Source organism: Thunnus maccoyii, chromosome 11 (assembly GCF_910596095.1).
Source record: "Thunnus maccoyii chromosome 11, fThuMac1.1, whole genome shotgun sequence".
NCBI classification, from domain to species: Eukaryota; Metazoa; Chordata; class Actinopteri; order Scombriformes; family Scombridae; genus Thunnus; species Thunnus maccoyii.
In genome coordinates this window covers 7,751,310-7,769,625 of record NC_056543.1, presented here as the reverse complement: position 1 = coordinate 7,769,625, position 18,316 = coordinate 7,751,310, and the positions used below count along the sequence as shown (strand labels likewise).

The 18,316-nt window shown below is 39.0% G+C and overlaps 1 protein-coding gene across 3 annotated transcripts in view; it reads left to right on the top strand.

The window, feature by feature from the left end:
- Positions 1 to 4,979, top strand: part of pcbp3 (poly(rC) binding protein 3) — a 44,746-nt gene extending 39,767 nt beyond the window's left edge. For all 3 annotated transcript variants that reach the window (XM_042425757.1, XM_042425759.1, XM_042425760.1), the window contains 4 exons: positions 147 to 225; positions 1,432 to 1,484; positions 2,060 to 2,229; positions 3,258 to 4,979. In XM_042425757.1, the coding sequence (XP_042281691.1) occupies positions 147 to 225; positions 1,432 to 1,484; positions 2,060 to 2,229; positions 3,258 to 3,312 (357 nt within the window). In that variant the 3' untranslated portion in view covers positions 3,313 to 4,979. The remainder of the gene's footprint in view (positions 1 to 146; positions 226 to 1,431; positions 1,485 to 2,059; positions 2,230 to 3,257) is intronic.
- Positions 4,980 to 18,316: the final 13,337 nt, after the last annotated feature.

Here is an 18,316-nt window from a genome sequence, read left to right as displayed (position 1 = left end):
TTGTCTTACTTTTTTTCCACCACCACCCTGTGTCATGACTTCCTTCTCCTCACCGTTTCTTCACTCTAGTTTTGGTTTTCTTCATTTTTTGGTGTGACCTGTGTAACAGTAACGTCTTAGTTCTACTTTCCCTCCTAACCCTTCAGCAGTTGACCAAGCTCCACCAGTTGGCTATGCAGCAAACCCCCTTTACCCCTCTCGGACAGACCACCCCTGCTTTCCCTGGTACGTACCCACAAGGCCCTGTAGGTCCTTCCTTCTCTTTGCATCCGGAGAAACATGTTTCTCTTTCCCTACCTTTCACCATATCTCTTTTTTGGCACAGCATGTCTTGGCCCCAGTGGTTTCTCTCCTCCTTTGATTTTTTTCGGTATATATTTTCCTCTTGGCTCTGTCTGATACTATGGAAGTGAAAGCCAAAAAATGACACTGGGGTTCACTTTAACACAACGTAATCAAAATTGCAATATTACTTTGCAACAGGATACGTCCTTCCTTGAAGACATATTTTCATTGTTTTACTTTCCATTAAATATGAAAACCTCCAGTGAAATAGGTTGGACACATTGTACTATAACAACCAGCTGAATCTCCCCAACATCTGAATTGAATTGTTAAACATACAGTAGACCTTTGTACATACATTATTCTGCCTGTATGTCCTATATGCATATCGGTAAAAGACCAACTGAAGATCTCATGAATAAACACAATAATGTTCGATTCTATTTTTTCACCACTTTCATGTAAAAGGATTACCATTAAATATGGAGTGATTCATTGAATCAACAAGGCTGTTCAAAAAATGTGCCCTCTTGAATGTTCTAATTCATTTTTCTCACATCTTATCATGACACACAGATGATTCAATAACAGTGTAAAAGACTACAGTAAAAGGTTCCATTGAGAAATAAGCTTTCATACTTAAAGGAACAGTTTGACGTTTTGGGAAATTTGCTTAGCATATAGCTTAGCTTAGCATAAAGACAGAAAATAAGGGGAAACAGCTAGCCTGTCCAAAGGTAACAAAATCCGCCTGCCAGCACCCATAAGGCCAAAAAGTATAGATGAGAAGGTCAATACCACTCTCATATCTGTCCATTAAGCCTAAATATGAAGCTGGGGCTAAGAGATGGTTAGCTTAGCTTAATTTACCCCTGCTTTCTTGCTACATTTGGACAGGTCCAGGCTAGCTGTTTGCCCTGGTTTTCAGTATTTGTGCAAAGCTAAGCTAACTGGCCTCTGGCTCTAGCTACAAGTTTACCATAAGTTACCATGAGTAAGTATCAGTTTTCTCATCTACCTCTCAACAGGAATGCGAACAAGCATATTTCCCAAATGTCAAACTATTTTTTTTAAAAGGTTTCAGCTTTGTTAAAGTGACTATTTAAATTCAAATCTCCTTTTTTATCCCGTTGCTCCCCGATTCAGGTTTGGATGCCAGTCCACCAGCCAGTACCCATGAACTCACCATTCCCAATGATGTGAGTAACGCTGGAAAGGTTTTCCCGAGATAGCTGATGGAGGAATATATGTTTAAAAATTCTTTAGTTTTCAAATTATGTGTCTTTCAGTTGGTATTTAGGTGTAAATTCAAAGGATGTTGTCAATTGTTAAAACGGTTGTAGTTGTAATAATGTCATAGTGTAATACGTAAAATTATTCAGACAGAATTTTAAGATTGTGCATGGCAGGTTTATAATTAATTAACTCATAAGAAAAGCATTGGTTAATAGTAGAGTGCACTGAGATAATCTTGTGTTTTCAAACTGTTTAATGCTTTATGAACAAATGACAACATTACCAACAAAGATCTCATAGACTACAGTTCCTACTGTTGGCACAGAAGAATACCCCCAATCAGCTGATACTGAAATTGCTATCATTAATCAAACTTAATTTTCTGAATGATGAAATTTAGATTAAACCAGGCACAGACCATACCATAACCCATTAAACTTCCCTTTTTACATAAAATGTATAATTGGAAGTATAAATGTACCAAGACAATGAAAAGGTTCCCTAGCGTTATGTTCAAAGGCTTCTGCTTTTCTTCCAGCTAATAGGCTGCATCATTGGACGCCAGGGAACCAAAATAAATGAGATTCGACAGATGTCTGGGGCGCAGATCAAAATTGCAAACGCCATGGAAGGCTCATCAGAGCGCCAGATCACCATTACAGGGACTCCTGCTAACATCAGCCTGGCCCAGTATCTCATCAATGCCAGGTAACCTTTTAACTCTAACTGTTTGGCTCCAGCACAGTCTAAAAGATAAAAGCAACACCTGAATGGCCATGGTCATACTGAGGATCCAAGAGAACTGCTAACTGTGATTGTGCTGTTTGGAGAGAAAAATATATATATTTTGCCATTTAAATTTTGACATTGATGACAATGAGTCACCAGACTATTCACACCATCTGTCAGGCTTTGACAAGAGACAGATAAGTCCATGAATAATGTGGCTATTCATGTTTTTTCTTGGTTGTTTCTTTCCACTTTTGTCCCTTGTTTCCACCAAAGTGTAGACATTAAAAGTTTTAGCAAGGGCACTCTTTGCAAGTAAGTGGCTCAAAGTAAGTGGAGCAATGCCAATTACTGAGACAAGTAAACTATGTCTTTGCACAGAACCCGTAGATTAGTGAATTAAATGATCAATAAATGAATCACCAACCGTACAATGCCTATCTATGTCTAGAAGGTTTGTGGCCACAATCTTCATGATAAATCTGTAAAACAACACAAAAAGGTGGCCTCAGCAGGCCTAATGTAGCAGCTACAACAAAGATCCAATCTTAGAGTATTTACACATAAGTCAATTACAGTTTGTTATCAGGTGAAAAGCAACTCCAAGACAAAATATATAGTGAGCCCCAGGACTAAATAAATAGGGGCTGTACAGCAAGATACTGTACACACAAATAAAGTACAGAGGAGTGTATTTTTCATTTGATTTTTTTTTTTTACCATGCTCCACCACCGCTGTGTGTTCCTCCCCCTTTATCCACCGAAACTCTAATTCTAATTCATTATCAACAGAGAAAATAAATGTATTATTCACAGCTCTGCGAAAACTGAACCTCACTGATGTCCCCGGGCTACCAACACCTCAAAGTAAAATGTTTTCAGCATTAGAGCGGGAGAACCTACATCCTCACAAACAGGACTTTATATCTTTGACTTCTTAAGGGGATTTCAGAGAACAGTCTGCAGAGAAACTAATGGCTATTGCTTTCCCACAATTCCAATGGCAGGTTCAGGGACGTGGCTGCCATGTGGAATGACCCCTCATCCATGACAACATCCTGAAGTCATCCCAAAAACTGGTCCTGTTTTCAGAAGCTAACATCAAAACCACCACTTCACGATTAACCTCTATGTGTTATCTCATGGAACTTCCCCTAGACTCCCTTGGTTTTGCGTAACACTTCAGCATAAGCCTGTGGGAGACTTATAGTAGAAGTCATACTAACAACACTTGGATTTGTTTTCAATTTATGTAGCCAGTGTATCATTAAAGGAGTAGTTTGACATTTTGGTAAATATGCTTATCCGCTTTTTCTGCCAAGAGTTTGATAAGAAGATCAGTGCCACTCTCATGTCTGTCTGTTATATGAAGCTGGTGCCAGAGGGTTAGCTTAACTTAGCATGTAAACTGGAAATAGAGGGAAACAGCTAACCAGGCTCTAGTCTGTTGGCCCCTTTACAATGTGTGATTTTGGGCTGCCTGATAGTTGAAAATTGTGAGAGAAACTTGGTAGGTTGTGGTGATCTTTGGTTGTCTTTGGTTGTCAATCAAAAGAGGTGGTCCTATTGTAGATTGCACTGTGAGACACGTCCATTGATGTCCAATTAGTGACCCAAAACAGTCTGAGTCTGAGACACAGAATACACTGGCTGTTGTGACATTTTGCAAGTTCAATTTCTGAATAAAGTTTAGGAGGAAATTACACTTGTTTGTGTGACTTTGTTGCATTTTCAAAACATATGAGCTGATGTCGTGCCTCTGCTTTCACATACTTTTTCTATTTACATCATAGCGCTACGATTCACCACATATTCAGTGCACATTCTGACAGCTTCAAGTTGATATCATACAGTCTGACACAAATTGTGACCAAGATTTTATTACAGGTGTCTTGTCACAATGTGACATGCAATAAACTTATCAGGTCATTGTTGTTACACAGTCTGAAGGTGCCCACCAGCTCCCTTAAAGCTCACTAATTAACACTGAAATGACCTCACAACACGTGTTGCCTGGCAACCTCACGGTGACAACAAAACTCCAGAAATTTATTCCTCCCAGCTAAGAAATAGTCCAGCACATAAGCCTCCGTAAAACAACTTTAGCTTTACAGGTGCTGGTAGGCAGATTTTGTTAACTTTTTGACAGAGCCAGGTAAACTGTTCCCCTCGTTCCAGTTTTTATGCGAAGCAAAGCTAACCATCTGCTGACTCCAGCTTCATATTCAACGGAAACATCTGTAAGTGGTATTGATCTTCTCATCTAACTTTCTGCAAGAAATTGAATGAGCATATTTCCCAAAATGTCAAACTATTCCTGTAAGTATTTATTTAGCATGCCTCATTCCAAGAATAATATTGTATTTCTTTTTTTGTAATTGCTATATTAGATACATTTGCCTATCAAGTCCTATTGTGTCATTGTCTGGAAAGAGTAAAATTAATAAAAAATGGAAAATTAAGAAAAGCAAAGAAAAAAAAGACAGAACACGACTGCCACTTGAGCAATGCTGTTAGAAAGAAGAGTGATGTGATGCCTCTGTCAGGGAATAAAACACTTACATTGGACATTTCATGACACCATCATTCTTTTCAGTCCACTGCATGGCTACATGAGGGGGTTAGTATTGCATGGTTATGTTGCCATATTTCTAGAAGTTGAGACGTTTTATGTGAATGAAAAAAAAAAAAGAAAAAAAGAGGTGCCAACAAAAGATCAAGCACAACGCCATGGCAGTATAACTTTCACTTTCATGCGCAAGTTCTTCTTTCACAGTTGTTTTATTTTGTCTGTCTATCCTCCCACCCCCCCTACCCCTGCTCCTCCCCGTCCTTCCCTAAACTGTTCTAGGCTGACGTCTGAAGTCACTGGAATGGGCACACTCTAATTTCTACCCATCTTCCCTCAGTGCATCACATGACCCTTGAGCGAATGGCATTGAACCTAGTTTATTTATTTCTCTGTATTAGACTGTCTTGATATTTAAGTGACTTTAACTTTTATAATTTCTAGTATTTACTGTAAACATGTGTGTCTGCACTGTTAGCAGAATTATTCACACCTCTCCGAAAAACCCTGTTGTTTCTGTTACTGAAAGGTTGCTTTTCTTTTTTGACACTCTAGTACCTTTCATGGCATCTCATGCACTGCACTACTTTGTTTTACCTCATGTTTTAACACAATCACTGTACTTTAATTTTTTGTACTTCAGGCACCAGAAAGTAAATGCAAAGAAAACCTAAAGATTGGTGAAACAATTCAAACTGAGGTTACCCCTTCTCCACCCCACATTCTGATATATTAACATATTTTTCATTTCCTATTTAGACTACTATTACATGTGTCAGTGCATTACTTATAGCTGCTTGTTACACTAACAAGCAGGTATAAAACAGACGTTTTATTCCAGTTTATTTTTTTCATAATGAGACCAGTGTTTTACTGTGTGCCTGTAGACATTTGCCTGTATGTCTTAGTGTTGTATATACACTGTAGACTGATCTGCATGACGCACAAAACTCAGTCATCACTGTATATCATATTTATTTTCAAATCAAACAGGTAGAAGCGAAGACTGGGTGGTGGAAGGGAATGGAACAAGCTGTGAACAGTCTATTTATGATCTGGTTGTGTCACACTGTCTCCAATTCGAAATGACCTCAAGGATACAGACCTGTAAACATCCACTCTAATGCACAAATATCCGTCTTTCAGAGTTTCATGCGACACCTGTCAAGTAAATGCAACCAAGAGTGAAAGCTCAATGCATGCTAATAATAAACCCCATTTTATTCACCTATACTCCACCAACATGTAATCATGTTATTCATACTGCTGTCTCAAACACACTATGTATAAGAGGCATGGGCCACATAGAAAGGTCTGGAAATTGTCTAGTGTATATTTGCAGTCACATATAGCTCAATTAAAGTCTTCAGTGTATGTCAAAAGGCTGAATAGCTCCTGGGAAGCAAGGCGTTCATTAGTCATTCATCTCTGTTTTTCAGCTCCTTTCTCGCAGTTGCCTGAGAATGTGTGTTTCTGGTTATCATGCATGAAACATTGGAAAAATAATTTTAGACTTATGTAACTATAATGAACCAATCATTGGTTTTGAAGGTTATGCCAGTCAACCAAGCTACATACAGTGCTTATATACATATACTGTACATGTATGTGCAACTCTCTCTGCAGTAACTCCTTGGTTATACCAGGTTGTATATCTAGTCTTACTTCCAACTGGACAGAGACCCACCATGTGGTCCTGTTGTTCAAACTAAAGGTGAATGTATTTCAAAATGTGTTTTAACTACTACATTTACAGGCCATACATTTTCCTTAAGGGTGTCTTTTTAATCAGGGACTTAAGCGAGTACAGTAAAATACAATGCAGAATGATATATATGGTAGAGTAGAGGTGATTATCAGGTTTTTGAATTTTGTGAGGTTTGGCAGGTTACTCTCAAAATGAGATCTGTTACAGATTACCCATTTAAATGTTTAAAGTATAGTTCACCCAATGGCATGTAATTTTATCATCTTCTGTTGTGTTTGCATTTCCTTCTCATTACATATGAACTTTTCTGTAAACCTTTAAATGGATGGCCTTGTAGGTATCTGCAGCTCTCTCAAGAGACCATAAGATTAAACAAATGATATCACTTCACAGTAAAACTTGACACTCCAACAAATAATGTGATGTTAATCTGAAATCTGTGTTTTACCGATTGCAGGTAGTGACTATTTTTTATCCAAATATCCCTTAAAGAATTGCATATTTACTCCCCAAACTATGCATTACCTCAATGATGACTATAGAAATGATGTTGGGGGAATATTATTTGCATCATTGTAGCTTTGGCTCAGGTACTTGCCTTTTGGTTAGAATTATGTAGTTCATGAGTCAGTGATATGTTGTTGTTAAAATAAGACTGCTTTACATGAATACATTTTCATTAAATATTGCCTCACATTTACATTACGAATGTAAACCTGTATGACCTGCATTCAGATGAGGAATAGCTGATTGAGGGCTAACAGGTTTTTAAGGTGTCATTTAAAAGCTTTCTATCATCCACAGAATCTGATGTGCATAATTAAAGTAGTTAAATATCTTCTGTAAAGTGCACATTAATGGTTGTGTTCGTAGGTTCAAGATGTCGTTGGTAAAATGCAGGCAGGCCAACTTAGACGCAGTCATGCTACTTTACAGTGTGACCAATTTGCAAACTTCTCAGTTGCCTTTTTGATTGTCATACTTTTATCTTTCATATTCATGGCATCGTTCATGTGCCCATCATCTTACAATGCTGTGTAAGTCAAACACCTCTTGTGTTGCTTTTGTCATTTTACTGATACATGTACACTTATTTTGTTACTGTGCTAGAGCAGCAAAAAATTAAAGATTAGCACTGAGGTGATATAGATGATGCTTTTTGAGAAAACGTATCTGATCATGTTTAAGTTTGATCATTTGCCTCCTGAAGGTCTGTATTGGATATATTATTTATTGAAGTTGATTATGAAATGTTTTGTAAAAAGAAGAGAATAAAGTTTGTGTTTTTTCCCTTGACTTGGACCGTTGTTATCTTTTTCAAGTTTTGTCTTCTTGTGACTTGTGTTGGAAAAGCTTTTTCATCATTACAAAAACTAATACAAATTTTAACCAAATTGCCAGAAAATCAGCAAAAGAAAATTTGATTAACTTAGAAAAATTTGATTAATTAGAAAACGTGATGAAAATATGGCTCATGTATTAATTTTAAGGAGTGTTAAAGTCTCCTCGTTGCTCCACAGCGATATGATGTTTTTGTCTGCTGCTATTTTTCATCTGTATAGTGAAGTTAAATCACATGCTTTATATACATCATGATTTATTTGCTAAGTCGGTTTCCATTGCACTGTTGCATTCAGCTTTTATTTCAGGCTTTTTTGAATTTTTGCCATTTCCACTGAAGTTTTTTAATGCCCAAATTGAAAATGTGAATAAAAATAGGTGGATGGAAACACACCTATTGAGTGTCTTGGAAGTTTAAGCTTCGCTACTCTTTATTTTTCAAAATAAAATGAAGTAATTGTCAATACACGTAGTGACATTTGTATACAGTAAATATTTTAGGGAATCAAACCTAAGGTATTTCTAAGGTCATCAAAAAGTATTAATATTATATATAGATTACATCTAAAGAGGTGAAAAAATTACATCAGGAATTAGTGTTGGTGAATTTTATGGATATGGATGAAACCGAATTATGATGAGGAAAGTGCTTGCAGTACTGTGGTTGGTAAATTTTCACTGAGTCTGTAGATTTTCTGTGCTCACAAAGTAACAAAGGTTTCAACTTTTGATAGCAACTGCTGTAGTTGATGCCGGTTTGTCTTTGAATATGTGTAAATCCCAGGAACAAGCTTCATTTTTTCAAAAAGACAGATGACAGAAATGCCAAATGAGAGACTGCATTGAGTTACATAAAGCTGGTAGAAGAGAGGCTAGCCCGGATGTGATGTCATGGCTTTGGCTCTTGTTACTTGTTACTTCACTTGGATGCACTCTGGCTCCTGCATTTTGGTCCAAATGAAAACCCCTTGTTATTGTCACGGATCAGCCAGAGTAAAGTGCATTTCAATGGTCATTTCTGGATGTTATAATAAGATTGCAAGGATCTTGACATCTATAGGAGTTAAATGTGACATAAATGAAAAAAGGCAGATTTGGTACCATTCATGATATATAAAACAATTTGAGAAATAACATTCAAATCAATACTGATCTAATCCAAAAATGTGTGACTTATTCTTATTCTGCTTTTCTCTTACCCCCCCCCAAACAGTGATATTCATATTCAGCGACAGAGCAGTGCTCTTGTGTCTTGGTCAAGGACATTTCAGCAGGTGGCATCACATGGGCAGTGTAATGCTAAGTCTGGTTGAAAGGAGTTTTTTTTTCTTTTTTTTTAATGATTCCCACCTGGTCTGCAATGAGTTGATCTTGAGCACTTGGTAAGACTGATTCTAGATAAGACTCAGATAATGCTGCATGGGGTCAGTTGGTTAATACTTATGCACAGTTTCATGACCATGAAGTGGAGGCAATACCTACTCTAAATCTCTGAAATGCAAGTTGCAGACAAGCTTTATGGCAGTCAAAATTGTAAAAAAAAAGATTCTTTGGCTTCATTTCCCTTAAATAATGTATACAAGGGCAGTGGTGTCTGACTATGGCGAATATTCACAGCTATTCTCACTATAAAAGTTGGTTAAACTGGACGGGAAAGGTGATTTTCTATGTTTTGCAGTGCAGTGATTTGGCCACTGTGTACTTGACTGAAAGCTTGTTTGGTTCTGTTTCTATTTCAGAATGTCAGAATCTACAACAATAGACAGGAACATGCATGAGCTGGACAAAATACCAGGAACACCTTACAATATGATGCAATCATTTGCAACAGCCCTGCAAATAATACTAAATGTGTGGGGGGAATAAGATTCAGTTTTTTTTGCAACTGTCAGTGCGGTGTTGAGTCAGCTCTGAAAGTTTTTGAGACATGTGTCATGCAAATCTTACCTGCCATTCTCTGCTCACATTGTGAAAGAATAACAGACTACATGACAGCTAACTGTAGAAAATCCTACTGGTTATAATAGTGTTGACCTCACAGACCAGCACAAGAGATTTTATCTGCTTTCTTCATGAACTACTTGAGAGACACGATATCATAATTTGATATCAACACAATTTACCACAGTTCTGATGTAAAATAGAGGCAAGGCTGCATAGTGTCTACTACTGTAAGTGTTAGTTCTATCTAAAAGAGTCACTTCTGTTAATTGGATGTAGCTATGTTGTAGTCTGACATTCAGCTGGAGTGTGTGCACAGGAGACCAAGCCACAGGGGAGGCCTTTGTCCACAGGCATGTTGCAAATTAACATTGTCCCTCTTGGGGGGCAACAGGAGGTCACCTTGTATACAGCTCGACCATCGGTCCTCACCAAATTTTTCATGGCTGTTGAATATGTTGTGTTTGAAGGAGCTCTTGATTGCGCTCCCAGAGTCCCTGATTGCATTTAGTTGAGTCTAAATAAGGAGAGATAATCCCTGTGCTAAACAATTGGCAACCTTGTCAGGAATAGGAAGTTCCAAATTATATGTACTAGGAAGCTCATTGTGATTTTACAACATTCAATAACTTCATCATGACACCTTTGTCATCTCAAGAAAGACGTGGTTGCTCACAATTAGGTGAACTGCCCTTTTTCAGTTTGCTGTATCAAGCCACTTCAGGTATGTTATGAGGTACCAAAATATATTAAATCAATAATTACATGGTCTTCTGCAGTAAACCAAACCCCTAACCCTAACCCTCTCACCATGGCAACCAAAAGTACAAGATTTGTTTTGGTGCTTGTGTTGTAGTGGGTAGAGATGCTACTCTGCATTATGAGGGAATGCTGGCACATACTGGCTGCTGCTCCTCTTTGCTAAATCGACCATTGACTGTAAACTTCACTGCTCATATGAATAACATGGCCTTCTTTTGCTCAAGGTTTTTCTGTTTTTCTGTTTTCTGTCAGCGTGTTTTGATCACTCCCTGAGTTAGAATATGTTCTATCAAACTGGTGGACTTTGGATTAACCAATGTAAAGTGCTTCCTACCTTCTCCACTGGGATTTGTGGATTTTTGGATTATTCAACGTAAAGTGCTGCCTACCTGCTCTACTGGGATCCCTTTTCTCCGGAGGACAGCGGCTGTCTCTTCCTCCAGCCTGCTGGCTCGTGTGTGCCACAAAACCCCGTCCGGTTCCCCTGTACTCTCTATCAGCGGAAATCACCCAGAGCTGTGCTGTCACTGACAGACTCTAGGGGCTGGGATTTTTCATCAACTAGAGCTCCCCTCATGTTTACTGTAATGATCTCTAGACTGTGACTGTTGCTGTTACCAACACTGCCATTCTGCCCAAATGATGCAACTGCTTTAATTATGATGTCCCACACCACCACACAGCTATGGTGTTTACACAGCTTCCTAATTACACCTGACAAGGGGTCGGAGAGTTTGGGATTTTAAGAACCAGACCTTTTTGCATCCATAGAGGCTCAGGGCGTGGTTTCAATGTGGAATATGGAAGCAAAACAAACTTGGGTGTCATTGTTGGAAGCATCGCAAGTCTGCCCTATACTAGGGGAGATGCAATTTCCTGCCATCATGGAACTATTTAATGTTCAATCTCTCACTGATAAATCCCTCCCCATACATGACCGCCTCTTGGACAAGAGGCTTGATTTCATGTGCCTAACTGAAACCTGGCATAAACCAGGGGACTATTCTGTGCTTAATGAGGCCTGCCCTCCTGGCTATAGTTACATGGAAAAAGCCCACAGCTCTGGCTGTTGTGGTGGTTTAGCAGTTCTATTGAATGCCTTGTTCTAAAATATAAACCTCCATACTCCCCAAAACCAAACTCATCTTTCCTCCCTGAGATGCATGACCTATTCACCCCACTCTGCTCCATGTCAACCAACATTGTCATTGTCAGTGATATGAATATACATGTCAACAACCACTCCTGTCATTATGCAGTGGAGGTCCTGAGTTTGATTGAGTGTCTTGGCCTGAAGCGACATGTTGATGTGCCTACTCACACCAGGGGGCACACACTTGATCTGATCTTCACTGACTCCACCCCCATCAATAACCTACAGGTCTATGATCTGAGTTTTCTGACCACAAGGTGGTTTCAGTGGATTTGACATTCCTGTCAGCCCCTAAGCATCAAATGCTTTTTTGACCCGGCCATCATCACTGCGGAACTCCAGCACATCATCTGCCCAGCCTCTGTATCAGTGGATGAACTAGTGGCACTCTACAATACATCTCTTAGTTGATGGCAACAGCTGATGCAGGGTCTGCTTCTCTTCTGATTCCCCTTGACCTGAGCACTGCATTTGACACTGTGGATCACACTATCCTCTTAGAGTGCCTCCACACCACCATGTGACTGTTAGACTCTGCACTTAAATGGTTTCAGTCATACCTTTCCGGTGGGACTGAGTATGTCTCACTTGGAGGATCCTGTCTCAAAGGACTGCTCCCTGTAGCCTGTGGTGTTCTGCAAGAGTTGGTTCTCGGCCCCATCCTGAGTACCATCTAAATGCTCCCCCTTGGATGTGTCATCAGCAGACTTGGGATGTCTTTTCATTGCTATGCTGATGATACCCAGCTGGACATCAAAACTACCCCAAGCCCTTCTGCAGCCAAGTCATGCCTCAGCACGTGTCTTAAAGAGATAAAGGTCTGCATGAGCACAAATTACCTCCAGTTAAACAGCAGCAAACTGAAGCTCTATGTGTTGGCACTCCACACCAGATTCAGTCATAAACCATACCTCATCTCAGCTTTGACAGCTAGGACATCCCCCTTTCCTCACCAGTCACTGGGTGTTGGGTTTGGCCCTCACCTGACTTTTGATGACCACATAAAACATCTATGTAAAACCTCTTTCTATCATCTCAAAAACATCTCTTAACTCCGCCCCTCTCTAACCCTGTCAGATGCAGAGAAACTAGTCCATGCCTTAATCTCCTCAACACTGGACTACTGCAATGCACTCTTTATAGGGATCCCCAGCAGGGGCATCCAGAAGCTCCAGTGCATTCAGAGCAGCACAGCCAGGATCCTGATGAGAGTGTGAAAACATGAACATATAACACCAGTTCTGTTTTCATTGCACTGGTTCCCTGTCTCCTTCAGTATTGACTACAAAGTCCTGCTTCTAACATACAAATCCATTAATGGATAGCTAGTCAATGGACTACTAATAGAAATTGATCGTACCAAAAACCTCCACCCATACCCTCAGATTTGCCAACAGTTTGCTCCTCTGGGCCATCTAGTCCTGGACATTAACCACATTGCATGGATTTAGCTGCTGTAGTGAGTTCTTCAGCAGTAACATTTCTTTCCAAATCATTGAAAAAGTCAGGGTGAAATATTCAAATATGAAGAATCAGCTGTGTTTTCACAAGTATGCAGTGATATGTAAAAATCTCATACTTTATTTTTCTTAGGATCAATTGTCAAGCCTGAAGATGTTTGAATTTTGGGAAGTTGGTGAGATGATGATGTATGTCACAGTTGATAGGCTACCAATCTGCTGGGCTTGTCCCCATACTCATAATAAGTGTATCTGGATTGCAGTAACATTTCCATTGTATGATCTATAGCTAAAACCTCAGACTTGGCCTGTAAGGAGAGGGCCATTTATACTGTATATTAAGAAAAAGCACTGGAGTGTTATACATTTTACCACTAATGATTAAGTACCCCCCATTTGGATCTGCAATCACATTTGAACACACAAAATGAATTGACTTGTGCAATATAATAGCTACTCCTCCAGATTTACCTTGAAATGAAGAATGATAAGTATGGCCAATCCATCTACTTTTTAATCTGATCAGATCAGAAACTCTAAGATGATTTTCTTGTAAATAAGTTATCTGGGCACCAAAGTGTGGGAGATGGTGTAGTACTTTGCTGCACTTAACAGGATTACTAAGGCCTCTTCAATTACAGCTACAAACTTTTAGCCCACTTCAATCTTGCTGTGTTAATTTACGTGAAGCCATAGCAACATCTTAAGAGGCAACGAATGAAGCATAATGAGACATACCAGTGAATAACACTATCTTATGAATGTATTAAATGTCGATAGACCAAGCAGACACACAAAAAACAAACAAATAAATGAAAAACACAATATAGAACAACTGTTTGTTACCTCCTCCCACCTTGACAGAAGTGTCTCACTAAATGAGACACATCGATTAAACCCCATAGAACGTGCTAAACACTCCATTGTAGCCATCACCATCTACTATAACCTACAGCTTCCTAAGAGAGGATTGTGACAGTATCAGACAATTGTAAGCACGTACGAAATTAACAGAACCTTAGTAACAAGATACCAATAATTTTCCACGTTAGAGAAGTCATCCTTTAGTATGGAAAGCAACAATGACTTACTGGGAAATGTAGTCCAAGTCAATGTAAACAAACAAGCGTAGGCTAGATTAGCTCTGCTATCTCACCTATGTCTCCCCGCCCGATGTAGAATCTCATTGTGAATATGATAGAAGTGTATTCTTATGACAAATGGTTGGTGTGCATCTCCCTGTTTGGGTTTGTCCCGCAGTGTATGATGGGCTTGATCTAGTGAAGTATTTCCTCTAGTATTTGGGCAAAAAACTCAGTAGGATGGGGCCCCTCCAACCCCTCCCGTAGACCCACCAACTGAATATTATATCTTTTCGATCTCCCCTCCAGGTCCTCGCATCAGTCATCCTAGTCCATCACTGTCAGCTTGCTAACTGTAGCCTACAACTCCGTTGTCAGGCCAATATGATCAGTAGCTGTTAGTACAAGCTCTAGCATAGTATGCCCGTGTTGTGTCAATTTTGCGAAAGATGTCAGCTTTCAGGTAGTCCATCACTGCAAAAGTTCAGCATTGAGTGTATTATCACCATTAGCCTCATACACCTGTTAAGTAGCCGGTCCAGGAAAAGGCGAGGTTTTGTTGTGGCCTCCTCTTAATGGTTTGGATTTTAGATGAACAGAGGACATTTTGGTGATTTTGGTTTATAAAAGTCACATACAACAGATTAAGTATATGTTCAGTGTTTTTCAAACTATAAATGACCAAATTGTGCGAGAAATTATTAAATTAAGTGACAGTCTCAGGAGCAATGGGGAAGCGCATCTTATATTAATTTATTTTATCAATTGATTTGAGGTGAAAGGAAACGTATAAAGTTTAGCATTTCTTTTTTACACTCAATTTTAATTATTTAACTCTCAATATTATTTATATATGTATTAAGTTATATTTTTGACTTGTATTTTTTCTGACCTGTCTTTCTAAGTATTTTGTCAGTTTCGGGACTGTATCACCAGTCTGTGATCTGGGAATGAACACTGTTTCCAACTACAAACAATACACACCACTCTGGACCAGAAACTAATCATGGGTAATTATTTGAGAGTTTAATATACTCTATAATTAACTTCTTGTGACACAATTTGCTTTGCTCCAGTGTGTCCCATCCATCTGGTACTCGACGGGGTAAAACAAACCCTCTGGTTGAGGTTTTGCAGCTTAGTGTAATCAGATGGTCTAGTGTTTGGTTGGAATGAAAACTAAAAGCTGAATGAAAATGAAAAGCACTCTTGGCCATCTGGTGCATATTGTTTAAGGTATTTGGTCACTGCTGACTGCTACAAATGAACACTCAAGACCCCTGTCTGCTCATATCAATGCCAATTTAGAAATAAACCCGTGTAACTTTAATTCCAGTAAATATTCCTCTATTGTGCTTAGAGAATGTTTTCATGAATGAATTCTCATAACTGTGTTGTCCCTGGGGCATCCTATTGATGGCCTGAGATGCGAATTTCACTAGAATCTTTGTTGCACCCTTTTCTCTTCTTCTGCACTTTTACTTTTACTCTTCACATCTGTATAACAAATAAACATGAACTCACCATTAAAAATACTCTTTAAAAATGGTGAGGTCCTAAACCTTAATAAATTCACGTAATGTGACCTTTTGAAGAACAATGTGTTCGTCTGGTAACAGTACAGCACTGAACCTTGACTGATTCCCTCATTATTCTTTCCTATTATCTGGCCTCATGACAGTAGAGTACATGCCTACATTACTTCATTCACATTGTCACTGCTCTGCTGCTAAAGACAGAGTGCGCTGGGATTTTCACATTACATGACCCAAAATAATTCTTTGAGAATCTGCTGCATATTAAAAGATGTTGATACACAGTTGACCCCTTTAAAGACACATTGAAATAAATATAGTAATACATTTTTCCGGTTTTAATCCTGTGTCCCTGGGTTAATTATTCAGTCATCTCTTGTTAAATGCCAATTATATATCAAAAAAGCATTTTTGAGTAATCCCTGTCTTTTGTCTTCCTGTAAAATGGTTTCACAACACAACACTGACATTTTAACATGTTAGCAAACAGCTGCCTATCAGACAGCCAGCAGCTACGGAACAACACCAACATTTATTTGGAGTTGTGTTTCTGGCAACTTGACAAATAGTATTCACTCTTCTTTTAGCTCTGTATTTGGTCTTCACCAACTCCTGAGGGAAATATGTGGCTCTTCAGCTACTAAAAGCTCCTCTATGTTCACCAGCTAGTTGCTAAGCTTGTCTGCTGGCTAACAATGGGACTACTTATTTCACATACAAGTAGTCATGTGATCCATTGTTAATATAAAAATATTAATTATAGCCACTTTAAAGGGGACATGACATGCTTTTCGTGATTTTTATACTGTTTTAATGTCAGATGTCTATGTTTTACATAGTCAAAGTTTCAAAACCTGAGGTGAATGTATGTAAAAATGCCACTTTCAAGTCAAAAGCACAGGCTTCAACCTGCTCTGAATGCTCTGTTCGCAATATTACCTCTACATCCCCATCAAACTTATATCAGATTCTTTGCACATGCCCACAAATGGCATATTTCACATCAGATTCAGGCTCGAACATGTACGGGTGTATTTGAGAAGTTTATATTTCAACTAGTCCCATTTACAGTATAATGAAAAACACACACTGAAATCAATGCTCTAGGTTTTCTTTAAGGGGACCTATTATTCTCATCTCCAGCTCTATATTTTTGTTCTGGGACTCCACTAGGGAAGCTTTGCGTGACTCACAGTTCAATAAACTCCTTATTTATCTTATACTGGACCTTTATGCAGCCCCTCAGTTCAGTGTTTGTCTGAAACAGGCAATCTTAGCTCTTGTCTCCTTAAGGCCCCGCTCCGGATGAACCCACTCTGTTCTGTAGACCAGCTGCCGAGGGTTAGTTGTATCAGGGTTGTGTTAAGTTACTGCTGAAGAAAATCCAATATTTCCTGCTTTTTCCAATTTCATATTAAAAGCTTTTAAATGAATAAATAACAGGAGACTTTTATTGTGAAGAATTTGCAGGAAATGAAAGTTGTTCCTCACAGTAACACATTGATGTTTGATGAAGAGCTGCAGATGACCAGCACACCTCCAACAGATAAACAATTTATTTTAGTTTGCAGTGCTGTGTAATGGAAGAACACTCACACCATGCCAGCTTGACTCGAGTCATGGCTCAGTGTGACTACCACCAAAACAATGGAAAAACACCATAATGTTAGCAGAGCAGAGCAGTGAACTTGCATGCTGTGCATGGAGCAGATGACCATATAAAGAAATCTGTCACGAGATGACGTTGGTTCAGGCTGAACGTAGAAAAAAACATTGGAAACCGAGTGTTAAGAGCAGTCCGAAGCCGGTGCTTTTTGCTCACAGGGATTACTTCTACATATGTTTAACTCATTATTTGATATCTTGCTCATGTTTAATATGACCACCAACATTGTAACATTATATGTGTTATGTGAAGCAGAGCGGGTGGACCCGAATGCAGGAGACAATAGACAGAGCAATGCTGAAGAATAAGTTCTTCATTCTGGATATGCAGACAAGGCAAAACTGAACCAAACAGAACAAATGATCCGACAAAGACTGAACTGAGAACAGGACTAAAATACTACCTGAACTAATGAGAAGATGAGGTGCAGGTGGGGAGATGGGTGAAGAAACTCAAGTGAGAGCAATGAGGAGATAAAACAGGAGAATGGGAAAGAAGCTGATAGGCTGGGGGAAACACTGGGAAAAGGGCAAGGCTCGGAAGATGAATGCTGGGCAGGTGTGGAGAGAAAAATAGGCTGGGGACACAGGAGGAAAAACACAGGGCAAACATAGAACCAAAAACCCAGAAACACAATGAATACAGTCTTACTAATAAAGGCAACTTTAATGATACCATGCCAGAAGTCTTTAAAGATACAACTCAAAGCAGCCTACTCCAACTCAGTCCAGTCTTAACATAACAAGGAAAAAAGGATGAGAGTCTCTCATGGAATGGAGGAAAATAACAACTAAGGAACACAGAGCCAGACTGTGACAAGGCCATGACAATATGTGACTGAAAATAAGG